At 46.3% G+C, this 26241-nt stretch overlaps 1 protein-coding gene across 4 annotated transcripts in view; it reads left to right on the top strand.

Moving 5' to 3' along the window:
• The window catches only part of LAT2 (linker for activation of T cells family member 2), a 45386-nt gene that overhangs the window by 13784 nt on the left and 5361 nt on the right, over positions 1-26241 (top strand). For 2 of the 4 annotated variants that reach the window (XM_037880181.2, XM_043531368.1), the window contains 11 exons: positions 4257-4363; positions 7432-7471; positions 11771-11814; positions 14655-14709; positions 15330-15367; positions 17404-17442; positions 19644-19674; positions 20722-20777; positions 24425-24490; positions 25164-25226; positions 26179-26239. In XM_037880181.2, coding sequence (XP_037736109.1) covers positions 4276-4363; positions 7432-7471; positions 11771-11814; positions 14655-14709; positions 15330-15367; positions 17404-17442; positions 19644-19674; positions 20722-20777; positions 24425-24490; positions 25164-25226; positions 26179-26237 — 579 coding nt within the window. In that variant the 5' untranslated portion in view covers positions 4257-4275 and the 3' untranslated portion in view covers positions 26238-26239. Of the gene's footprint in view, positions 1-2936; positions 3088-4256; positions 4364-4387; positions 4528-7431; positions 7472-11770; positions 11815-14654; positions 14710-15329; positions 15368-17403; positions 17443-19643; positions 19675-20721; positions 20778-24424; positions 24491-25163; positions 25227-26178; positions 26240-26241 lie in introns of those variants that run through there. The other 2 variants (XM_043531367.1, XM_037880179.2) reach the window with 2 other exon arrangements.

Genomic DNA, 26241 nt, shown 5'->3' with positions numbered 1-26241 from the left:
GGAATAATCATTTATGGTCAGACATTCTTCCAGGAACTGTCAGGCAGTGTGTGATTCACAGACGGTTGCTTGCTCTTCTTCAGCCTCTTACAATGTTTAAATCTAAGCATTAGAACTGTGACTATTAATGGTTCCAGCTACCTAATTCTTACAGAGGTCTCCTTGTTTGTGTGGGGACATGTGACAGATAAAGGAGAAGCTTGAGAAACTTTAAAATGGACCAAGCCTGCAGCGCTATCTCTGAATGTTACCCCTAGAGAAGGAGCTGAGCTGCCCCAAACTATAGGGAATCGTGTTTTCTATCCACAGTCGAATTTTGCAAATGGCCCTCATCTTCTAAACTATCCCACTCCAAAACCCCCTGTGCTCTGAAATCCCCTGAACTGTGGTGTGTTGAAAACCCAGACAAACACGTGGCTGCTTGAGCATGTTGATCCTCCCTGCCCGTTTCCCAAAGACAGCCGGAGAAGGAAGAGTTCAGCCTTTCAGAAAGACATCCTGCTGGTTTATTTTCCTCAAACGCTGAGCAAATGTTACCGGCCTCGCCCTGCCGGGTCGTAAATCCTTTTGTCAACTTCTTCCATTAGATCTTTCAAGAGAGAGAGGCTTCTGTGTTTCAGCATTTCTGCACTCTGGGGCTAACGCGCTACAGACAAACGGACAGTCGTTGTACACCTCACGACCACATTCCCAGCAGCTCTCGTGATGTCTGCTTGACCTGGAGATTCCAAGAGTCACACTGTGCTTCCATCCTTGCATAGTCATGAACCTGGTCATACTGCAGGCATCCAGTGGGCTTTTATAATGCATTTATCTGGGCTGGGGACTTTTTTTTTTTTTCTGATTTGGGGTGTTTCGTTAGTTTTTAAACCAGTTCCACCCCTATTTCAGGAGTGCAAATTGCCTCTGTCTGGGCTTGGATTGAATTATAATGGAATGTAGCATCGCCGGGCTCTTGGGGCTCGGCTTTCCAGGAGGATTTTATGTCCACAAACAATTTCTGACACTGCAGAAGTTGGAAATTTCAGGGATTTGGGGAGGGTGTCTTGTAAGAAAAAGCTGTTCTCAACATTTTGTTGTGGTGGAATCATTGAGTTGTGACAGCAATAGCCTGTCTGGGGATCAATTTTGCTACCTTGTAACCTTGCTAAATACCAAAATACCGTTAGACCAAGGGCTTGGTCCTGCACCACTGGATGCCAATGGGAGGTTCCCCCCCTTTTGAATCGGTAGGACCAGGACCTAAAAGTTTCGTTGTACTCTGGAGGCTTCATTGATAATCACATCTTGTGCTTCTATAGTACCGGGCATCCTGAAGCACTTCACAGGCTATGTACCTGTAGTGCCACAGCAATGCAGCCCCCTCTGGGGTGGCCAATGGCAATCTGTACAACAGAGAGAGGAATAAGCTAAAAATTACATGGATGCACACACAAGTGAAGGGAATTGAATACAATGAAGATGCGGCGGCTGTGGCCAGGGGTATAAAGAAGGGGGAGTCCTCAGGGCTTTGGCAGAGTGCAGTTGATTGCTCACAGTAGCTGTTTCCTCACTAGGTCTGTTTCCTGCACAAACCTCAACAAGAGACACTGGGCTATGGCTTCCCGTGGAAAAAGACGATATACTGCGAGGACAACAGTGTTCTCACGGGCTCTGTGGCGGGAGCACTCTCCTCCTGCAGTTCTTCTTACAGCTAGCTCGTGCAGTTACTGATTTAAAATCCTGTTCCTGAGACACCCCAACCCCCACTCCTTCCTGGGGGGGGCAAAACCTGGCATAGCTGAAGGACAGTCACAGCCCTTTAAGCCTAAATAGCTCCCTGCCCGCTGCAGGGAGCAGAGATTTTAACTGGCCCACGTAGAACCTTTATTTAAAAAAAATTAAAACTCTACCATATTTGCCTGAACGGCTGCAGTCTGTAACATGGAATACTTTGGACCACGCATGGAGAAAACCGAGGGACTTATTTTTCTCTGTCTCTGAGTGCATATAGATAAATACAGAATGTGAGAACAGTATTCAAATACAGCATCAGATTAATGGTCTAATTAGTCCAGGATCCTTTCTGGCCAATGCCATTGAGCTACTCGTGTACATAAGAGTGAGTGTGTGTTTAAGTTCTTTGCTGACGAGCGGCCCGAGTGCTTAGCACCTCCCAGTTCTAAGCTTGAGCTATGATTAAGAAACGAGAAGTTTCTTCCTAAGCATGGGGAGCTAGTGATTTCCTTATGCCCTGAAGAATGAGGGTTTATATCTCTGACTTGGTTTTTACCCTAACTTTGGGTATTGCTTAGGAGAACTACCAGAAAGTCACCAGCTCTAGCCATGACTTGCAGTCCCAGGGGAAAATCTCATCTCTCTCACCAACAGAAGTTGGTTCAATAAAAGATATTACCTCACCCACTTTGTCAATCCTAGGAAAAGAGATTGCAGGAAGCTATCCTCCATTGTGCGTATGTGTGCGTAGGACAGAGATGTACTAAAAGCAAGGGCCTGTCCGTACCCCGGCCTTCTAGAAGGCAGCTATGGCAGGAATGGTTTCCACACACTGCGGACATAGAATCGTTTCAGTACTCATGCAAATGTCACAACGTTCTCAATGAAGGCGGAAAGAACTGAGAAGGTGGAGAGAGGGATGTGGAAACTGTCAGTGAAAGATGACTTTGTAGTGAATTGAGGAAGCTTTAATCCAATCCTAGATGAGCAGAGAGGATTCAAGTCGTTCCAGATTGATATGGATTAATATTGTCATCTGTAATGACATGCTGGTCTTAAAGTCATTGTGTGCATGCTTGGAAAGTCGGATGGCTTTGCCAGGACCTGTGTGCTGAATGCAGACTGTCTGCCGATAAACTCTGCTCTAATGGGGAGAGGTTACTAGTAATCCTTACAGACCTGCTGCAGCTCCTGCTGTTCTTTCTGACATCTAGGTGCTGCTGGCAGAGAGAAAGCACCATTGTCTCCAGGTGATCATCAGCCTGAAGTACTGGATGGTGCTTTCCTTAACTTCACCCAAGGCCTAGTTCCCATGGGTTCCCATGAGAGCGTGGATGGCCCAGTGGTAGAAGTGCCAGCTTATGGAGTCAGGTGACTTGGCCTCAGTTCCTTCTTTGCTACAGCCTCCCTGTCTGATGTTAGACCATTCAGTTAATCTTTCTGTGCCTCAGTTCCCCATCTGTACAGCGGGGATAGTAGCACTGCCCTGCCCCACGGTGGGGTTGTGAGGATACGTTAAAGATTGTGAAGTGCTTGGATGCTGTGGTAATGGGGCCATCTTGGGTGCATTTTTTCCAACCTTTACCTATGCAAAGTGACTGGTGAAGGATACCAGTGGTGAGAGTGGAGAGCTCTGATTTGGTAGCATTTTACACCCACTTCACAGAGGTCAAGGCAGGGGAGAATCAGACCTTCTGTTTTCTCTAGTCTAGGGTAATGATATGTAGTACTTCACATTTTTAAGGCTGAAATCCAGGCAGAATAGTGAGAAATATTTGTTGTTGTCGAGGCACTCTGTTAAGGGGGTGGAGGAGCCGTGGAGGCCCCATGGTTTGAGCCATTTAAATGCAGAAAAAATATTGGAGAATATCGTGCAGAGAACAATCTTGCATTAACAGGGGGAAAGATTGGATGGCCTAATGTGTAGGTCTTTCCCACCCCTGAGGTCTGTCATGCTAGAAAACACTATCTGCCTCTCCATCGCCATCTCTCCTGGATGGTTTCTATTTAATAAAATTATGGGGGGAGGCAGTGTGGCTTAGTGGATTGGGAGTTGCCTTGGGAGTCAGGAAACCCAGATTATCTTCCTGGCTCTGCCACTGACCTCTCATGGGTGATCTTGGTCAAGTCACTTTCCCGCCCTGTGCCTCAGTTTCCCCATCTGTAAAATGGGGATGATGATTATTTTGAATGACTTGAGGTAGCATCCACTGTGCTAGATGCTTTCCAAATGCTTAAGGAGAGTCCCTGCTCTGAGGACCTCACAATCTAACCACAAAGATCAGGGAAAGGGGAATAAGAAAAAGCAACTTCTACACAACTTAATGACGATACTTTGATCCCCTTTGAAAAGCACTTTTGGCTCTGTGGTGAAGGGAGGGAAGTATTTGGCTCTTGTGTGAAAGACTTGTTGAGCAGGCATGAAATAGGTCTTGTTTGTGCTTAAACCCTCCCAGCCACAGACGTGCATGTGGCTGACACAGCTGTAACGCGCTGACAGGTTCAGTTAATGTTTTTCTCCTCTGCTGCATGTGTTTCAGGCTGGACCTCAGCGGAGCAATGAGCCAAGTGGAGCTGCTCTGGGCTGCGGCCTCACTGATGCTGCTGGGGGCTCTTGTGAGCATGTGCATGAAGTGTCAGCATTCTGGTAGGACTTTATCCCACAGCCTTGAATTTGGGGCACCTTCAGCATGAGGAAATCCTGCCTTGCTCAGTCTGCTTGCCTATGCCAAACAGCTACGTATCTCCCTGCAGTCCCAGTGTGGGCTGGGCATGGTGCCTGCTCTCCTACTCAGGAGTTAACTGTCACGGGTGGGTTGCCTGAGCATGAAGGTTTTGCTGCCATTCAGTATTGCAGAGATGACTCCCCCCACCCCCTCCCCCAAGTCAAGCTGAGCCTGATGTCCCAAAACAGGTGCCTGAGCCCGCGTTTCTCTTCTGGGCACGTGCGGGAAGGTGAGATCTAGGCGTTACCTGTCTGCCACCCGCACTCGGTGCAGCGTGAGCTCCTGCTGCCCATTCTCCTCTGTTACACAAAGTCCTTCAGGGAGTCACTTGCCTCGACCCCACTGTGTGCATAGCGAGTATTGCTTTTCGCATGCAACTCCTGTTACTGAAATGGGGGGTGGCGGGAAGCTGGTGCTCGCAGGCAGTTCCCACCTGTGCGGCTTGCACCCTTCTTTCCCCTCCACCCAGTGCAATCCCCTGCACAGAGCTAGGGCTCTGTAGAGCTGGAATGGGGTAGGGAGGAAGATGGATGGTGGGGATCTGCCTGGACCCCTCCAGATTCTAACCCCTGCCATACATAACCAGGGAAAGTTAATACAGCCTGCGTGTGGGCTTGCGACTTTTACTCATCCGTGCTGTGGAAGCTTTCAGGGGTGGTTCTAGGGGCAGTCCCTGGTAGCACAGCCCCTTCAGGAGTTGTGCTGTCTAGGGGCCAGTGGGAACGGAGGCAAGGAACCATTGATCAGGAGTTTGTAATCCCTGGCTTCTTACACAGGGAGAGGCACAGCAGGAGGGCCCTGGGGTTCTCTCTCCACCCCAGTCAGTGCAGCTGACTGCAGGATGTAGAAGGAAAAGCTTCATAGCCTTGGGGATGGGGGAGAAATCCAAAAGCACTTGGCTGTGGCTGTTCACTAGGAAAGCAAGATGCTCAAGAAGTCTTATTTTGAAATTGAGACGTTCTGTGTGTGCATGGGACCCCCGATGACAGGCTCACAGTCCTGTAGTAAATCAAGGGAGCCTTGCAAAGCATACTTGCCCTGCTCTGCCGCTGAGCGGGCATTATGCAAATGAATGCAACCACAGCAGCAGTACGGCCCAATAGTCACAACCAGCCAGGCTGCTGGACCTGACTCTGTCTCTTTTCTCCTCCAGCAAAGGATCCACATCAGGCAGAGCACTGACTGGCTGGCATTTTGTTGGTGGTGGTTGGTCAGTGGGGATGAGCTCAGCAGTACAGTTTACACTGAGATTAAAACTTTCCCTTCCTAGCCAACTCTCCCTCTGGCAGGGGCTGTGGACTCGATGACCTAGTAGAGCTTTGCCATCTCTGACCTTTACAACTCTGTGATTCATTCATCATCGGCCTTCTAATGTCGGGAGATACCACGCATCTCCGACCTGGCCCAGAGCCCTCGCATTCAGTATCACATCTCCCACCTGAATCTCTGTTCTGCCGCTTCCTCTCTCAGTTCAGCACCTGTGTGCAATGGGGCAAATCTATCTCCGAGTCAATGGATGCGTTTCATCCATTGTCTTGCGGTGGTGCGGAGCCATAAAGGATCTCCCCAGGCTGGTTTGACTCGGAGATGTGGGTAATTAACTAGCCACACTGCTTAGTGCCAGAGTGGGCTCCGGCTACAAGGTAATCATGGGTGGGTTTTGGCAGTGCTTTGGGTGGGTTTTGCAGCAGTTTAATGAAGTTGCACTGATTTGGCCCAGTGGGTCATTCCAAAAGGTCGTAGACAGGAGGTCCTCCGTGCTAAGCATGGTGCCAGTGGTTTCAAAGCAAAGTTGGGCATTACTGATCTTCCTTCTGCTACTGGCAGCCACCTGTCTGGCCATTGTGATCATTTAGGACAATGGGATATGGGGACCCTCACCTCCCACCCGAAGGTCAGAGCTTGTATACCTATCTGTCAGAGATGAGATGAGATGAAATGTCTCCTTAAAGGAAACCATGGGTCAAATACCTCCTTCGTGGAATTCCACTCAGTTCATTGGATTTGTACAAAGGATGAGTTTGACCCCATGCTCTCTCTCGAGAGAGAGAGAGAGAGAACCCCAAAGCAGAAGTGGTACTAAACTTGGAGAAGTGGCCCTTGCCCAGCTTACGGCTGATCCTGTGAGAAGAAGGATGGTCTGCTGGTCAGGGAGATAGCCTAGGGTTTGATTTCCTGCTGTTGCACAGACTTCCTGTGTGACCTTGGGCATGGCACTTAAGGACAGATTGTTAACATTATTTACGTGCTTAAAGATGCAGAGAGGTGCCTAGTGGGATTTTCAAAAGCGCCTAACTCCCATTGGTTTCAAGGGGAGTTAAGTGTCAAAGTGCTTTTGAAAATTCCACTGAGGGCCTAAGTTACTTTCAAAATCTGGTCCTTAGTCTCTCTAGGCCTCAGTTCACCATCTGTGAAATGGGGATAATAGCACTGCCCGATCTGCAGGAGTGTTGGGGGGACAGTAAAGGAAAGGTTGTGAGGTGCTCAGACCCTACAGTAATGAGGGCCAGCAGAGTACCTAAGAAGTGAGGTGTTCAGCATCTGCTGCGAGATGCCGAGTACCCTCACCTCTTATGCAAGTCATGGGGAATGGAGGCTGCTCAGCATGACAAAGGAGCAGACCCTTGGAGAATGCCACTGACAGTAATGCTCTAAGGCTTACTACTGAGTGGCTTGTGGGGCACAGACTTGCATGGCTGGGCTAAACTGCGTTCCATGCTGTTGGACCAGGGATTAATTTGACTGATCCTGGTTCCAATCCTCCAGATGTTGTTAAAACATCTCTCAGTTGGCCGAGGGGACATCCGCTTTAGTCCAGCGCTCTTTCCTGGTCTTGGCTGCAGGTTTGATGGAGGCACTGGTTGAAATCCTTTCAGAATTGCTGTTCTGCACTTCCTCTTTGTGTCTAAATTCCTGTTAGCTCATCTTAAGTTTTTGTTTTCTTTTGGCACTTGAATTCCTGTCACCCATTTTGATGATCTTCTTCCAGCTACTAAACGGGAAAAGAAGCTGTGCAAGCAGAGGAAACTGTAAGTTACCCTTCACATTCACATTTTTTTCCCAAGAGGTCCTCGTAGGAGGAAATTGATCCCAGCTGCTGTGTGGGCTCTGTGGAGCTCTATGCATCCCAGTTCTGCACATGTTAGGAAATCTGGAGGTGAAAAATAGCTGCCTCGGAGCAATAATGATCGTCCACAATCCCATAGTGCCCAAGAACATAGAATGGCTCAGAGACACAGGAAAGCTGCCTAGTGCCCTTAGAAAGAATAACATGAAATTAAACGACAAGCTGTGAGCTTGGGCCTAAATGATGTACCGATTGGCTTTAATAAGAGTTTTAGATGAGAAAGGGTAGAGGAGCAAATTAGTGCACTGCAAAATGGTGCCACCACATTGATCTATTCTAGGATTAAGGTAGATCCACAACTTCATTAGGTACAAAAACCGGTATTGAAACAATAACATGTGCTAGCTAATAAGATCATATGCTAGCATTGAACTACCAAACCTACAACGTCAGCTAAGTAAGGAAACATGAGTTCTCTCACACACACTCTTGTTTCCTTCAGTAACAGACAAACCACAAGTAAGAAGATTAGAGAAAAAAGAAAAATCATGGCTTTTAACCTCTTCCTGCCTTTGGCAGCATAGCTAACCTGCTGCAGAGGGCTCTGGAAGGGCCCAAGGATGGGCCATATTGTGTGCTGCCACCCTGCTGCTCAGTTTAAAGATGACAGTGTGACAGGCTTTTGGTGTGATGTTTGGCAATTGATGGAAGAGCAACCGCAGGGGCTCTATCCCTCTGAATCCTGTCTGGGGTTAGAGAGATGTCCTGGCTTGCTGAAATTAAACCAAGAGCCTGGATGTATTCCTGGTCCAGTGAAGTCAGTAGCAAAACAACCATGGACTTGAGAGGGGTCAAGATTTCACGTTCCATTTCTATAGCTGGTTTTTGGTTGTTGCTTTTTTTGCAACCCCCGTGACACACCCACACAGTCACAAGGAATCTAAACAGGGACTTTGATTGAAAGCACCCCCAAACTGCAGCTATAGGAACAGGACTGATCGGAATGAAGAGATTCTGTGTTAGATTAATAGCTATGCTCCTGGAAGAAAGAGGGAGAGATTTTCGCAGGCACAAAGGGGAGTTGAGTGCCCAGCGCCCATTGAAAGTCAGAGTTGAAGGCCAGAAGGGACCACTGCGTCATCTAATCTGAGCTCCTGTCTAACACCCGCTAGCATCCGCTCACCAAACCCAACAACTGAAATGAGACTGAAGTGTTACAGCCCACAGGAGACGTAACGTTATGTGTCACGGGGGAGAATAGGAGGGGCATCAGTGCCTGAGGCCTCCACGATGGCAGGGAAATGATTAAGTGAGGTATACTCAGATTATCCTGGCAAGTGACCCACAGCCATTTTCAGCCGAGGAAGGTCAAAACTCCCAAGGTCCGTGGCAATCTGATGTGGGGGAAAATCCTTCCCAGCCCCACGTAGGGCGATCAACTAGACCAAGGGTAGGCAACTTATGGTAAGCGTGCCAAAGGCGGCATGCGAGCTGATTTTCAGTGGCACTCACACTGCCCGGGTGCTGGCCGCGGGTCCGGGGGCTCTGCATTTTAATTTAATTTTAAATGAAGCTTCTTAAACATTTTTAAAACCTTATTTACTTTACATACAACAATAGTTTAGTTATATATTATAGATTTATAGAAAGAGACCTTCTAAAAACGTTAAAATGTATGACTGGCACGCGAAACCTTAAAGTAGAGTGAATAAATGAAGACTCGGCACACCACTTCTGAAAGGTTGCCGACCCCTTAGCTAGATCCTGCACATGTGAGCAAGAAACAGCCAGCCAAGCACCTGAGAGAATGCTTGGCGCCACCTCAGAGTCCTGTCCCTTCCTGTCCAACATCCCATCTCCAGCTGTGACCAGCCCTGATGCTTCAGAGGAAGGAGACCAACCCACTCCCAAAGACATTGGGTTGGGCTGGGGAAGTAAATGGGAGCTGAGTGCTCAAATCCCATTAGTGCTTTGAAACCCTCCCCCAGTGTCTGTACCCACAGTAACAGATAATCTTTAGTGTTACCGCTCTGCTGTGTTCCCTTCCCTTTGGTATGTCACCTTCTTTTTTTAAATATTACCTCAGCAAAATGCATGGTCAACAGCTCTCTTTTACCTTATTTAAAAAAAAAAAAAGTGAAAAACATGATGCTTGTCTTCTGAAAAGACCGAATAAACCAGGGGTGGGCAAACTACGGCCCAGGGGCCACATCCGGCCCTCCAGGCATTTTAATCCAGCCCTCGAGTTCTTGCTAGGAAGTAGGGTCTGGGGCTTGTCCTGCTCTGGCGCTCCAGCCGGGGAGCAGGGTCAGGGTCTTGCCCCACTCCACACGGCTCCTGGAAGCAGCGGCATGTCTAGGAGCAGCCAGGGGGCTCCGCACGCTGCCCCCGCAGCTCCCATTGGCTGGGGACCACAGCCAATGGGAGCTGCAGGGGCAGTGCCTGCGGACAGGGTAGCTCACAGAGATGCCTGGCCGCACCTCTGCATAGGAGCAGGAGGCGGGACATGCTGCTGTTTCTAGGAGCTGCTTGAGGTAAGCGCTGCCCAGAGCCTGCACCCCTGAGCCTCTCCTGTGCCCCACCCCCTGCCCCAGCCCTGATCCCTCTCCTGCCCTCTGAACCCCTTATGCCCAGTCCCACCACAGAGCCCGTACCCCCAGTCGGAGCCCTTCTGCACCCCAACCCCCAATTTCATGAGCATTCATGGCCCGCCATACATTTTCCATACCCAGATGTGGCCCTCGGGCCAAAAAGTTTGCCCACCCCTGGAATAGACCCAAGGTATGTGAGAGGTTAAACTTTCCTTCTGGGCTTTGTGGAGCTGTCTCTAGAACCTTTTGAATTCTATTGCAAGTCTGCACGTACTTTATGTCGAAATGCTTCCATGATGGGATGGAAAGAGTCAAAATCATAATTGTTTTCTGGACCAGGATTATCTCTTCATCACACCTGGCTTTGCCCCCATCCTTGGGTTCCCTCCCCAGCTCCTGTTGTGTGTTCAAGGGTCATTGGCAATGCTCCCATTGACGTCAAAGGTCACAAAATCAGACCCATAAAGAGGCTGAAAATAGAGCTGGGTGAAATTTTTTTGACTCCTAGTTTGTTTGCTGAAAATGAAGTTTTGGTTGACCCGAAAGTGTTCATGAATGTGACATGATGTCACTAAAAAGTTTTGGCCAAAAAATATGTTTGGGACTTAGGCTCCATTCATAACACAGCCAGAGGAGAGGAGGAGGAGGCGAAGATGATGGTGGTGCCTCCCTAATACCTATCGTCCTTTGGCTAAGACACTCACCGGGGAGTGCCCTAGTCATTGGACCATAGGGTATTCTGGGTCGGGTCTTTCCACTTTGTATAAAATACTTGACTAGTCACTGGGCCAGAGAGAGAGAGTGAGAATGGTTTTTCAGTTCATTGGGCTATAGAGTCAGTTATTTGCCCAGCTCTAGCTGTAAATCAAACAACTTGTCTGCCCCCCTCAGAGAGAATATTCACATTTAAAGTGATCAGGGAAGCCCCTTTCTTTGGATTTCAGTTGCAAAAGCCTTCGTGCTGACGTGCTGTGAAATATAAGCCTCCTCTTTCCTTAGCTTCCACTTTCATACCCTTAGTGGCTTCTGCCACAGTCTTATGCAGGAGTCTCAAACTCAAATCACCACGAGGGCCACATGAGGACTAGTACATTGGCCCGAGGGCTGCATCACTGACACCTTTTCATACAAAGATACAAAAGCCCTCTCCTACCCCCGGCCCCGCCCCCACTCCACCCCTTCCATGAGGCCCTGCCCCTGCCCCACCTCTTCCCACCCCTTCCCCGCCCCCATTCCAACCCCTTCCCCAAAGTCCCCACCCCAACTCTGCCCCCTCCCTGCCTCTATTCCAACCTCTTCCCAAAATCCCTGCCACGGCCCTGCCTCTTCTCCGCCTCCTCCCCTGAGCATGCCGTGTCCCTGCTCCTCCCCTCTCCCTCCTGGAAAGTCCTAAGTGCCGCCAAACAGCTGTTTGGTGGTGGAAAGCGCTGGGAGGTAGGTGGAGGAGTGGGGACGTGGCGCGCGTGGGGAGGGGCAGAGGTGGGAGGCAGGGGGGCAGGGGAGCTTGGCTGCCGGTGGAGTCGGCGTCTATGGCCGGCCGCAGGAAATGGCCACATGTTTGAGACCCCGGTCTTATGCTTTGTGACATCAACAATGCCCCCCCGCCCCGCATTGCATATCTTTCCCTTTAGGACATATTGCATTGGCCAAAACTTTCCCTGTATTTTCAGGCATGAAAACCAGCAGGGATTTGAGGTGATACGATCCTATTCAAGTGAGTATGCATTTTTACAAAACTCTATAGATATCTGGAAGAATCTTCTTGTAAGTACTGAGAAAGTTTTTCAGGCTGCAGTTTTTGCAAGGATACCAATTTGTGTCTTTTTTTTCATGACCATGTCCTGCAGTGCAGAGAATTAAATTCCTGTCTCAAAGAATAATGCATTACAGTTGGGAAAGCATGGAAGGTTTAACTGACAGAACCAGAAGGCTGAGATTTTCAAAGCAGACTTAGGTGCCCACTTGGGATTTGGGTATCTAATTCCCCTAAGCTCCTTTAAAATCCCAGCCTAAATATTTAGTGCCACATAGAATCTGTATTGTGAAATGTAACAACATATTGGCTTAAGCTACAGGATTCCTGCTCTTCTGAGCAGAAACTTAAACTGCCCCTGAAAATGACAGAGAGTGAGGGGGAAACACTTGAACCCAAATTGACACGAATGACTCATTTATCCTTGCCCTGTCACTGCTTCCTGCGGCATATTTGGTTACAAGCTGAACTTTTGGTTTCATCCTAAACTGAGCTGCTGATTGGGTCGGTATTAAAGGTCATCGTTAACAAAGAAGGTGCTGGAAGCTAAGCTTGCTGAGGCACTGGCTTCCCGCTGCAGTCTATTTAAGTACTCCTACCATCCTGAGTGCAGTAATATCACAGCACCAAAGAAAGGCACCATCACTTGGTCCCTTGTTCCTTTGAGTCACCACAAGGGGACTTCCATTTTGATCTTTTCTTTCCTCTCCGGCTGCCCCTTCTTTCTTTTTTCTCCTTCCTTTGTCTTTCTTTACATTTTCTAGTCTCTTTTTTTAAAATTTTTAATTATTTCCCCCTCTTCTCTTTATTATCATCTTCTGCTCCTACCTCCCTTCCTCTCCTGTTTCTGATTGGGTTTTGGGAAAGCTAATCTGAAAGAAAGAAGTATTATGCCTGGCTCTGAAAGGAGCAAGGTTTGTGCAAAGGAGTTACACAGTCTTGAGCTGACTATTGAGAAAACTCTGTCTTCTGGTTCTTGAGGCTGCTTCCTAGTGCCTGAGGACCACAGGTCTCTCGGGAGAGTGCTGTCACACTGAGAGAGGGGAAAGTTTCTTGGGTAACATGAGCCAATCCAATGGAGCACATAGGACCGAGACCTTGGAATGTGCCTGGTGTTCTAATGGCCGCTATTAAAACAAGCAAAGCACTATGAGATTGTGCTGCTGAGGAGATGGGCCTGCCGCATTTTGAACCAATTGCGTTTCGAAGCTAGATACCGTGAACTGGAGTAATCCAGCCTAGAGAGCATCATGGCCAAGTCCGTGTTGGACAGGATGTGGTGCAGTCTTCTGGCCAGCTGCAGCTGGAAGATAACGTCTTTTGCAGTGGTAGTCGTTAGAGTATCTAGCAGCAACGAGGAGTCCAGAAGGGTGTCGAGGCTTCAAAGTGACATGAGGATCTGAGCAGCAAGGCTCCCGCCACAGAGCGAGACACTACGGTGGGAGCTGGATTTTCAAAGCATTTCCTTCTCTCTGCCTACAATACCTCTGTCTTGCTGCCTTAAGCAGCTGTTTTACATCCAGGTGCTGACCTCTGAGAGCTGAAAGACGGTGCTGCTAGCTCAGAATGTAAATAAAACAGATCTGGGTGTCCTCCATGTCTTGCTGGCCTTTGACTTGATGTCTCAGTTTTCCCCAGCAGCGAGGTGCTGTGACTGTCTGGGATGGGGGAAAACATGAGGGAGTGCTCTGGTGGCAGAAGAGCAGTCGTCCAACAGTCCTTCCAGGCTGTTCCCTGACAGTAATGGATATGGGTCATCGCAGCAGGTGTCCTTTGACTCCTCCAGTGTCTTTAAAATGGGACAATGCTAAACCATGATCAACAGCAACAAATGCTGTGGAAAGCTCCAGTAATCGGAGCTGTGGATATTCTGCCTCCGATGATCCATCGGTCCAAAGAGTGCTGTTTCTGTTGTACAATGGAATGTGTTCCCAGCCACAGAAGGATTAAACCAGCATAGAGAGAAAGGATAGTCCAGTGGTTATGGTACCTGCCTGGGATTTGGAAGACCTGGATTCAGTTCCCTTCTCTGCCACAAATTCCCTATATGAGCTAGGGCAAGTCACTTAGTATTTACATGCCTCAGTCTCCCCATCTGTAATAACTGGGGATAATAGCAATTTCCAGCCTCACTTGACTACTACAGTGAGGGAAGTCCCTAATATGGATAGGTAGAACTGGGAAGAGGTTTTTATGGCGTGGAGAGAAATTAATTTAAAAATGAACAAAAGTGGGCTGTAGCAACTTACCTTTAATAATACTTTGCCTTTCTGCAGCCCTCCAGCCCTGGAGGAGAGTGAGGATTATTAAGCAGCAATGGGCCAAACAATCGAAGAAATCTTTATTTTAACAAGATCTAGGACAATGACAGATGCAACCAAACCTCAGGAGAAGTTGCTATTGGGGCATCTGGGAGAACCCATAGCAATAGTTTTCAGAGTGGAAGTCTATAAAACAGAACTGCTAGCAGCTTAGGGATGGAAACTCATGCAAATTTGGAGAAAATGTCAGATAACTTACAGGGGGAAAAGGGACCAGCCTAACTATTAGGACTGGAGCTTTATCTAACATGTACTTGTTTGTAGTGGCCTGTTCCTGTTGCTTGTAGATACAACAGGTTTCTATAGTCATTTCCTTCCTTGGCCCATCCTATGCTTTTTAAGTAGGTAACTGAAAAAGTTCTGGATTTCGTAGTCTGCAAATACTTGGCAATCCTTTGCATTTGACTGCTCTGTGCTCAGTTTGAAAACGTGTCTCCTGCTGCCATAACCTTCAACAACTGATTTTATTTCCCATGCCAGTTGCAGTGACAAGGCAAGAGCAAATTAAATTGCCAGACAACATCCCAGTAACAAGGTAGGTGACAAAATAAGATATTTCAGCCTAAATTTGGGCCACTGGGTCCCCCCAAACTTTGAGAAAATTGAGGATTTGGATCTGAACTCCCTGGCTTGGCTTATATTTAATTTACTGCTTATCCTTTCATAACGTTCTAAATCTTCTTGATATCTGCGTTCCAACTGCTTTTATAGCATCCACTAGCATGAATCCTTAAAATCAAGCCACAGAAATGAACTGTCATTGCAGATGAAAGGCAAGTAGTGCAGGAGGTCCTTGATTTTAACCGTTTTGATATTGTGAAGCCCTAGCAAACGGATATGGATAATATATGGGAGAAATATTGTGGCTCGAGTATATATTTGTTTATCCACATCCCATTCCAAATACGCCAGTTCTTAGTCCTCAAAATGTCTCCTGTTGCACAGCACCACCAGGAAAAGCTCCGTGGAGTGTGGGGATTGTTCAGCCCATTGGTTGGGGACCACTGTAATATCCAATATTTAATATAGTGTGTATAGAACTGGGATTTTAGCTACTTTCCAGTGTGAATGGCTTGTATCCCAGGTATAGACCTACACAGCGGGAGAAATAGCATTTGCAGGAATCTGTTACATTAATAAATTTATCTCTTTCAGGAAAACCAGTGAGCGACTGCAGGCCTCACGCATTGATGGTAGGTATTTATACAAAAGTATCCATTTCTTTACACCTTTTGTCATCTGCCCTGGGCGGGTTGTTACTCCACTACGAAATTAGTATGTGGGAATATTACAAATCTTTGCCTGTTTATATTGGCAAATGGAACATATATGGTAAAAGATCCCTGACTCCTGTATATGTCTACAATGTTCACGGAAGCTAAGCCCAGGAGAGGATGTTCCGTTCCCATTTATGGTCATCCATTTTGAATTCTGAATGGTGCATTATAGGGACAGGTGTTACCTTGGAAGTAAGTTAGCTAACGCTACAACCTACTCCTATAATAATACCCTAATGCACAAACATTTGTAGAACTATACAAACAAACACAATGAATCTTCATGACACCCTACGTAACTTGTTACTCTTTGCATGATGGAATGTTGCCTACATTCTCTATCCATATTTTCCCTGTTTAAATCCTTTACCTATGTGACTATTTCTGTCTAGCACCTTTCTCAGTCCCTTTGAAAACTCTATTTTTAGTTCTCCTCTTCTCTTTTCCTTTGAGACCAACCTCCTGAGTCTTTCCACAACTTTGCAGATTCTTCAGACCTGATCTCTGTTGCCCTACGCTGCACCCTCCCCTAAGCAATGGCTGTCTTGCTGGGGTGCGGTAGCCAGCTCTGTACACAGTATTCCAGCTTAATTTTCTGAGTGCCCATTGCTGTAGCATGTGGGCAGGTGACCTGGATTTCCAGAGAAGCGGAGCACCTGCATCTCCCAGTAATTTCAACTGGAGTTTTGGGTGCTCAACGCTTCTGGGAATCAGGCCCTAAATGTGGTATTAAGTGAAATCCCTCTTCCCCACAATATTCCATACAAACAGCTGCCATCCCTGTCCTGCTGTGAGACAGTATTCTACCTAGTCATTGGTGAGCAAGGAGTAATACCAGCTCAGCTTTACCCCCTCCTCTTGCTTAGCCAAGGGCTATAGGAGTGGCTATTTGTGAGAATGTGGTAGAAAAAATGCCCTTTTGAAGATCAGGCTTCTCATCCAATGGCCCTACGACTGGGTTAAACTGCAATCGGGGAGTTTTTCCTGTTGACTTTCTGCTTATATTCATTTATTATCCTCCCGTCCCTTGCTACAACCCTGTTCCTTTGGGGGAAAGATCTTGCTGATTGCAAATGCGGAGCCCTTCCAACAGCTTAAACATCCCAGTAGTAATAATAATTAATAATAATAGGTAACTCGAGTGGACCACAGCTTTCCCTAAAATGTATCTCTCGCACCACACCCTGGTTTGATCTGCAAACCAGGGCTCTGCTGAAATACCAGAGGGGAGGGAGTTTTCACATCTTTGGTCCCCCATACAGCTAGGGACTGTTCCCAGAAGCACCTTGCTGGCCATGGAGACAGAGTCCTTAAGGGTTCTGTCCAAGTTTTGGAGCCCCTTTCTAGGTAGTATGTGAGGACCTCACAAATATTGAATGAATGTATCCCCAGACCCCCTATTGAAGTCTGTCGGTCTGTTGTTCCCTCACTTTATGGACGGGGAACTGGGACACTGAGATTAAGTGACTCCCCCAAGCTCACAGAGGAAGTCTGTGGCAGAGCTGAGAATTGAAACAAGCTGTGCTCAGGCTCAGACCAATGCCCTAACCATAGCGCTACCCGCTCTGCCCGGGGTAGAGTTTAGCAAGGGTCTTAGAGAGAAGCAGTCGTATTACCACTTTTGTTTTGGATTCTAGTCTCTGCTACTGTAGCTTGCTACCTCGTGTTTCTGTTTTTCCTACAGTGTTGCACTGAGCTGATGATGTTGGTGATTCTTCCTCTCTCACCCCCAAATCTGTTTCCTAATTAGTGACCTAGATGGCTCTTCCTGTTCGAGCATTTCCCCAGCTTGGTCCCATGTTCCACAATTCATCCTTTCCCCTTTCTTTTTATACTGAGCTCTATTTCACATCTGGTGGCTTGATCGCCTCCGAATCTGATTTCATAGCCCCTGTAATTGCTAGCTAGCATATCACGGCTAACACACAATGTCAACATGTGCTCTCTTCTAGGTGACAGTGCAGAGCCCAGATACCAAAATTTCAGGAGAGGTAAACATTACAACTGCAGCGAAATTCAATTAGGCTGAGAACAATTCAGCCTTAGTATAAGTAACTCCCATTGAAGTCAATAGACCTTGCGCCCACTTATGCTAGGACTGGATCTACTCTATTTAAAATAACAGTGGGAAAATGAAAAGCTGTGATCCCTGCTTTACTGTATGTGGGTGTTTCTGCTTTCTAAACCTAGATTAGATGGAAAGTCACCAGCCTTTGGAAGCAACATCACATTTCTGTTCCTGTCCCTTCTCTGAGTGGAGAATCTGTTAGGATACGGGCTGGCTTCCCCTTGAGTTGCTAATCACACCCTGCCTGTATTCAGATGTGTCAGGATATTTCTTAGGCTAAAAGATGTTCCCCAGCTGTAAAATGGAGGTCAGAATGCTGCCTTTCTCCTCTCCTGTCTATTTAGATTGTAAGAGCGGCAGGGACTGTCTCTTAGTAGCATCCATAGCACAACAAGGTTCTAATCTCAGATGGGGCCTCTGGATGGTACCATAATACAAATAATTAATAATAATAATAATAGAGGTAGCAGGAAGAAGGCATTTCCTGCCGTCCGAATTCCCTTCGTTAGTATTTTATTCTTTAATGCAGAGGAATATAGTAATTATTCCGGTCTTGGGGTCTCCAGTAGCACAGCTCTATAACGGACGCTTTATCTTTGGATGAAGATAGGGCTGATTGGGGCACTAGCCCATTGCGCAATGACAGAGTGAAGCAACCATCACAAAGGCCACATATGATTATGTTGAAGCCCAAACAATGGCATTGCTCAGTCTGTTTTTTATAGAGGAGCTCATCGAATCCTTTTGTTTAACTATTTATGCCCCTTGACCAGGCCTCATAGTCCTTGAGGACAGTGGCTCTCAGCCTTTCCAGACTACTGTACCCCTTTCTGGAGTTTGATTTGTCTTGTGTACCCCAAGTTTCACCTCGCTTAAAAACTACTTGCTTACAAAATCAGACATAAAAATACAGAAGTGTCACAGCAGGCTATTACTGAAAACTTGCTGTCTTTCCCCTTTTTACCATATAATTATAAAATAAACCAATTGGAATGTAAATATTGAACTTACATTTTCAGTGTATACTACGTAGAGCAGTACAAACAAGTCATGGTCTGTATGAAATTGTAGTTTGTACTGACTTCGCTAGTGCTTTTTATGTAGCCTGTTGTAAAACTAGGCAAATCTCTAGATGAGTTGAGGTACCCCCTTGAGCACCTCTGCGTACCCCCAGGGGTACACGTACCACTGGTTGAGAATCACTGCTTTAGGATAACCTAGACTATACGCTAAATTACTCTTTACCTAAAACAAAGCCCCTTAAATTCTCTTTCCCTGGGCTCTCACAGTACATCTACGCTGAATAAAACTCCCACGGCTGGCCCACATCAGCGGCCTCGGATGTGGGATGTGGAGCTATCAAATTGTTATGTAGATGTTCAGGCTTGGGCTGGGACCCTCCCTCCTTGTGAGGTCTTAGAGCCCAGGCTCCAGCCCAAGCTTCTACACTTCAGTTTTACAGCCCTGTACCCTGAGCCCCACAAGCCCAAGGCAGCTGACGAGGATCAGCTGCGGGTGTTTTATTGCCATGTAGACATACCCACAGGGTCCAGTCCTGCTCCCATGGAAGTCAGTGGCAAAACTTGCATTGAATTCATGCTTAGTTAAAGGGTGTGAGGCTGGATGTGGCTTGCTCAAGATTTTGAGCCTGCTCAGATGCTTCTCTTGAGGTGTCTGAGTGGCAAGCTCGCGAGTGATGCCGTTTGGTCAGTTCACTTTGAAGATTCTGGGCAGTGCATTAGAAAGCAGCAGGGTGGGGCGTGCAGAGGAGAAGGTGTTGCAGAATGGGGTGTGGGGAGGAGATGAGGAACACCAAGACAAGAGAACAGGAAGGTGAGACTGGTGCAGAATGTGCAACAGTACATTGTGGGAGGAAGAAGTGTTAATTTTTCAGAGACAAGAGATACACAGATCCAGTAAAAAACTGAGTGAGAAAGGAAAGAGCTGGAATACTTGTCTGAAGGGAAGCAATCGCCTACAGATGTTCCTGGAGAATCTAACCTGGCCCTGTGTGTTTCTAAGTGCATAGACTTTTTCTGGATCAGTTTTGTGGCTTTATTTTGATTTTGCACTGTGAGAAATGTCCCTGAGACTGTACTAATGGCAAATGATTTGTACTTGCAGAAGACAACCAGGAATTGGATGCTGCCTATGTGTAAGTCAATCTTTCTCTCATCCACCAGGACATTGAATCTAATCTCTTTAGTCTCCCTTGCTAATGATAGCTTTGAATTGTAGGATGTTACAGTGGGTTTAGTTCATCTTCTTAAAGAGGAAATTAAATTCCAAAGACTTGGGTTCTGAAGCAGAGCTTTGAAGATCAAGACATTCCTGTGGTTTCATTATTCAGATTATGCATAGCTCTGTTAATTTCACACTCTCTCTAAGACCTTGCAGTGGGCCACATTACTGCGAGCCATTGTTTCCGCTGTGAATAGTAACTTGCTATTGCGGTTACTCTCAGAAGAATATGCAAGATCTCAGGATGGGAATGAAAAATCTGTCCTAAGTGCTTCTGAATTTGTCATGAATAACCTATGGGAAGCCAGGTGCTAAGCAGGATACAAGCACAGAGAAGGTGTTCCATGTCCAAGTTCTGCAGTTGTACCTAACTCATATTGAATATGACTTCCATTGTATCATATTAGCCTTTAGTGCAGCTCACACCTGAACGTGAAACTACATATCTTGTAGTCTGTGTAGTATTAGAACCATGAAGAATACAATTGGCTTGTTTCAAGAATGATATTGGACAAGGAGCCAATCACTTACAAGAAACATACCCATGCCAGATGCAACCAAGATACAGAAAACCAAATACTTCACCTTCACATGGACCTACTACTGTAGAATCTACCTATTAGATTAATCACTGAAATGGACAGCGGTATTGATGTGGGTCACAGAAATGTCATTTAAAAGAAGTAGCTTTGGGCTGCCTCTCTGGAAGTTTTGTATTTGGTTTACTCAGTTAGACGTGTATTGCCCGGGAGATGAGGCAGCTTGTGATAGTTGTGGCAACTTTAAGGAAAATTTAAGATTCTGGGAAGAGAAGGCTCTATGGCTCTTTCTGCTTGATTTGGGGCCATGGGGTGGCTGGGAAACTGGGGTCCCACTAATGAGTAAGGTGAGTGGGATTTTGCCCCAAGTGCCATCTCAAAGGCAGAAAATATCTAAGACTGAGATGTTTTATCTTTTCCAGCAACCCTATAGCTACAGATTACTACAACTGTGGGACGTTCTTGAAACCACCAAATGGTATGTTCACAAGACAGACAAATGAATGACTGTTTATTCAATCCTATTATGGACGATAAAACCAGTGAAGTATTTCCAGCCAGCCAGGTTATAGTGTGGGTTTAGAATGAACTGGAAACAGACAATTTTCTTCTTTTATCTTTCTCCTTTGTTACAGTATGGTTTGACACAATTTTAGTTAAGGAACAGACATATGGCTTATGGGCAGCAAGGGGTTAAAAGTTATTGTGGCAGGAGGGGGAATACAAAAGGAGTGTTCTACAGAGCGGCAAAACCACTGAAAAGCTGTGACACGCTTCAGGGCTATGGTCAGGTGCCATCCTTCAGTGCAGATCAGCTGGTTTGTTTTCATTAAGCCCTGGTTGGCTTCAGGCCAGTGGCAGAGCATTGCCTGAAGCCGCAGGTAGTCCAGAGCCGAAGCCCTGAATCTTCAAAGGTGATGCTATCCCTGCCTAACAGCGGCACCATCAAGTGCTTGTCTCAGGGGCGTACAGTAGGTGGTGCAAACAAAATCAGCCCCAAGCCCAAGCAAGTCAGGAAAGTGATTTGGGCACTGCTGTCCTATACCAAGCACCTTACATTCACAGGGGAATTCCCTGAGGTTTAACATTCACAGGGGAATTCTCTGAGGCAGCTGGCTGTCCCGGGGAAGAGAATACAAAGTGCCACAGGTCTTAAATCTCCAATGGTCACTTTGTTTTTCAAACCGTATGATATTCTGTGTTCTCATAACTTGAAAGGTGCATCCACCTAGGCCCTGACGCCACACACACTTATAGATGTGCTTCCCTGGATGCACTGGGAGGGAGTAATCCCGTTTGGCTACCTGATGTGTCTCAAGCTACTCCCGAGAGTAAATGCTTGCAGGTCCTGGACCTTGGGGCTGATCCTGCAGCTCTCATCCTCACAAGCAGGCCCACTGCAGTAAGTGGGCCTGCTCTTGTAAGTGAGGGATGCAGGACGGTGCCCCAGATCTCTACTGTTAGGAACACTAATCAGTGTTAAATACAGAACAGATGAGGTAGCAAGTCTGGAAGCTATGTTTAGAGAGACATAGACTTTAACGGGGCTCCATGCAGGTGCAGCTAAACCCATTGCAGAATTGAAAGCTCTTCAGGGCAGAGGTTGCCTCTTTGTTATATGTTTGTACGGTGCCATGAACAATGAAGCCCTGACCCCTAGGCGATACCATGATAAAAACAATAAATAATAATCATCATAATTAGGGTCCTATTTTGTCTAGGGTCTTTCATGAAAACTCTGTCCCAAATTGCTTCTGCAAAACTAAATCCTGTAATGTACTTAGAGTTAAATAAGTTGTAACAGAAAGAGGTGTTTAATACACTGTTCTTAAAAGTACAAAAAAGAGGTTAACTAATTTAAGTAGTCTGTCACCAGAAGGTGGATGTGGTGTAAAGACCTTTAAAAAACGTATCTGACTTATTTGTTTAATTATTATTCTTTTATATTGTGGTAGTTACCACAGGACTTCATGGAGATCAGGACCCCATTGTGCCTGGTGCCATACATATGCATACTAAATGGCAGTCTTTGTCCCAAAAGCTTGCAATCCGAGCAATGTCTGTAATTATTTTGTTTTTCTATTTTATAAAACTAGTGTTTGAGGACTGTGTGAAAATTATGGGCAGGAGGAGACTCTCAAAAAACGCAATGCAGATGCTGCATGTGTGAAATTCTGTGAAATGGCCATTTTGATATCCCAAAGTGTGCAAAACTTATCTGAAATTTTATCTGATTCTGACACCATTTTTGGATAATCCATTTTTTTCTCCGAAAGAAATTTCAAAACTTTGTCTGTTTTCCATTCAAAGATGGTCTTATTTTTGAGGGGGAAAAAAAGAAAAAGAAACACATTCCTGGAATGGTTTTTTTGTGTGTGTGGCAAAAAGTAACTATTTGGGGAGGGATATTCCATTTTGTGGGGTTAAAGCAAGATGGAAAGTGATTGGCATGTCTATTTGCAAGAATGAATATCTGCAGAATCTTCCTAACTTTGATGTGGTGACCACATCAACTGTTACATTTTCTGCATCTGTGGATGTACATTTCAGATAGTAAACTGCAGGCAGTTGCTCGTGTGGTTTAACTGCCCATGTACATCATGGTTGGTTTTTAAACAGATTCTAATTATAAATATTATTTAATGCCTGTACTTGAGCCTTTCTCTCAGCCAATAGTCTCTCTCAGCTGTGGTGCTAGTCTGAAAATAGACAGTGGTAGTTAGAGAAACGTCCTTTAAAACCAGCAATCGGTGCCCATTTGATCTGGAAGCCACTGACCGACAGTAAACACAGACAGCTCCCATCACCATTACTTTTTTGAGAGACCAGTTTCAGAGTAGGCGGTAATGACGGAAACTTATTCTCTCATGGTTCGTTGGCGAGCGTTTCCATCCAATTCACTGAATCTGTGTCCTTGTCCCAAGAAAACCATCCTTTGTTATCAGTCTCAGCAGAGAGGCCAAGGAGTGATTTGGCCATGGAAAATGAAGAATCCTTTCACCCCAGAAATGGTCTCTATCTGGTTAGGTGGAGCAGTGCACAGCAGATGCAGGTTTCTCAACTGCCCGGCTGCCTTGTGGGCTCAGTAGGTAACATTGGTTTCAAGGGCTGCCAACTGGCATGTTTACATACAACTCAGACAACTTTACTATACTCATATCATTAAAGCAATACAACTTCCTAGTGTGGATACAGTATAAAAGGGCTTATACTGGGCTAGCTAATTTCCCGTACAGGAAGGGAAATATACTATGTCAGTGTAAGGCACTGTTATACTGCTATAACTGCATGCACTAGAGAGGTTGAGGGTGCAGAAGGGTGCTCTGGGCTGGGACCGAGGGGTTCATAGGGCTGGAGGGGGATTGGGGCTGGGGAAGGGGGTTGGGGTGCAGGAGGGGGTCAGGGGTGCTTACCTCAAGCAGCTCCCAGAAGCAGTAGCATGTCCTCCCTCAGGCTCCTACACAGAGGCGCAGCCAGGCGGCTCTGCGCACTGCCCTGTCCGCAGGTGCCGCCCCTGCAGCTCCCATTGGCCGCGGTTCCCGGTCAATGGGAGCTGCGGGGCCAGTGCTTGGGGTGGGGGCAGTGTGCGGAGCCCCCTGGCTGCCCCTACATGTAGGAGCCAGAGGGGAGACATGCCATTTCTTCTGGGAGCCACGTGGAGCAGGGCAAGCCCCAGACCCCACTCCCCGACAAGCGCTTGAGGGCCTGATTAAAATATCTGGAGGGCTGGATGCGGCCCCCCGGGCCATAGTTTGCCCACCCCTGCTCTATTATCATCCAGCAGATGCCCCCAGCCTCTCTAAACTCTGTCATGAACACCCAGTCTTGCTCTCCTTGAGGCCAGCGGCAAAACTCCAGTTGATTTCAATGCAGGATCTGATCCCATGTTAACATGGTAAAGGGATTATACTAAAAGTGAACATGCCTCACAAACTCCAGTTCTAGCACAGTCTTTTACAGTGACCTTTCTGCTAACTTCCTTAAGTAGTGCATTTGTTTCTTTGTGGTAAACACCACTTCTCCACTGGCGGATGGTGCTGAAACTTAGTGTTATACACAGAGCCATGCGCGGAGAGCTCTCACCATCATCCAACACATTAAGTCCTTCCTTTTTATCTCTTACAGAAAAGGAAGAGGATTCCTGTTCCTATCAAAATGTTGTGATCGGGGCATCCAATAGCACTGAGTCTGGTAAGTGTCCGCTTTTGGGGGATGATTACTGTGTGTATTGCAGTGGTGCTGAGAAGCCCCAGTCACGGAGCAGGGCCCCCGATCACTTCGCTTAAAGTAAAACTTTAAAAGCTTTACTCACATAGACCTTTATCCTGAAATGAGCTCCATATAGGTAGTTCCCCACATGGAATCCAGCTGAAGTCACTGGGGCTCTGCACAGAGTTCATTGTAGCTTTGGTTTCAGTGAAGAAGAGGGGGAATTCTGCTTAGAAATTATGAACTTCTGAGAACATTTATCTCTGGGATATTTTTTCAGAATTGTGGATTAATTTTGGCTTTTGATATTATATGCTGTGTTGATAACACCTCAGAATCTGATCACAATTAGCTTTGTGATTACATTGGGTATAATGGGCAGCAGTAGCATCAACAGGCAGGTCTAACCTATGCCTGGGAAGAAAAACAAAACAAAACACGCGCTAAACTGGGAAGTAGATGAGATGGTGATGACCAGACATGGGAGTGGAGTTGCTCCACATTAAAATGCACAAGCCCACAGGTGTGACTGGGAACTCAGCCTTGTCCAAATGGTTACATTTTTAGAGGGTGGAATTGAGACATTTCAAAGAACGGTTCCACATTCTTAGTCCACTTGCTTCCATTGCTCTGTGCACACTTTTCTTGCTCACAGATGATGTGGAGGACTATGAGAATAGTGCATCTATAAAGATATGGCAACAATCAAATATGTCAGGTATGTTCTGAAACTACTGTTGTTTAATATTTTTACGGTAGCACCTCAATGGGGTCCCATTCTGCGAGCTGCAGATGAAGACATGACCCCTGCCTCGAGAGATTTTCCTTGTACTTTTCCTGTACAGTCATGATAATAGAAACATTTTAAAAACTAATTGCACATTGTTGCATATCTTCGCAATGATTTTGAGTACTAGCTTGGAATCTTTATGTGACTCTTGCCTTTCTGATATTTAAGGGAGCACAGACAGAGTTGGAAGGCCTAAAATTTGACTGAGATCCCCCAGCAGGCCCTTACAGAAGACTGTCTCTTCTCTTATTTCAAACCTTCTGAGTTTTTAACTTTCCATGCTGCAAACTCTGCCTTGCTTTTGGAGCCCTAAGACCAGGAAACGAACAAGCAACAGTATCTTTGTATTTTATGTCCCTGGACTATGAAGCTCCCTGATGGGCCAGCAGTAATTATGTCAGCATAAAAGCCTTGGTTAGGTTAATTTTTTAAAACAGAGGTTCAATTGGATATGTAGCTTCCCATGAGGCACATAGGGATAGCTTTGGTTGTGAGATGCGGTGTTGAGTGTATTTAGGAACTTCTCGTATCTGATTTGGGGATGCTCTAAGCAAACCGTTTCTTGTTTTTGTGTGTGTGCCCTGTTAATAAATCCAGTAGATTGTAATGTCTCTGTGGATCTGTTATGATCTATTCTAAAAATCTACTGAAGGAACACTTGCAAACTGTTGTTACGTACAGTCTTGAAGATTTTGCAAGGAGCCTTGATGCTGGAATCTGGTATTTCTTGGCACATACAGAAAAATGGCTGGTAAGGAATACACAAGCTGATATCAACATCAAGGCTTAAAGAGGTTGGCAGGGTGTATAAAGATGTCTGTAAATCAATGCATTTATTGATCAATGCTTTCAATTCCCAATAACAACTCTCTACATTTAGAAAGCCCAGATGATTATCCAGATTACGTTAACTCAGATGTTGCAGCCATGCCGAACTAAAGGT

Source organism: Chelonia mydas, chromosome 17 (genome assembly GCF_015237465.2).
Source record: "Chelonia mydas isolate rCheMyd1 chromosome 17, rCheMyd1.pri.v2, whole genome shotgun sequence".
NCBI lineage: Eukaryota > Metazoa > Chordata > Testudines > Cheloniidae > Chelonia > Chelonia mydas.
Note: the sequence above shows the minus strand (reverse complement) of the source record. Positions and strands in the feature narration are given on the sequence as shown.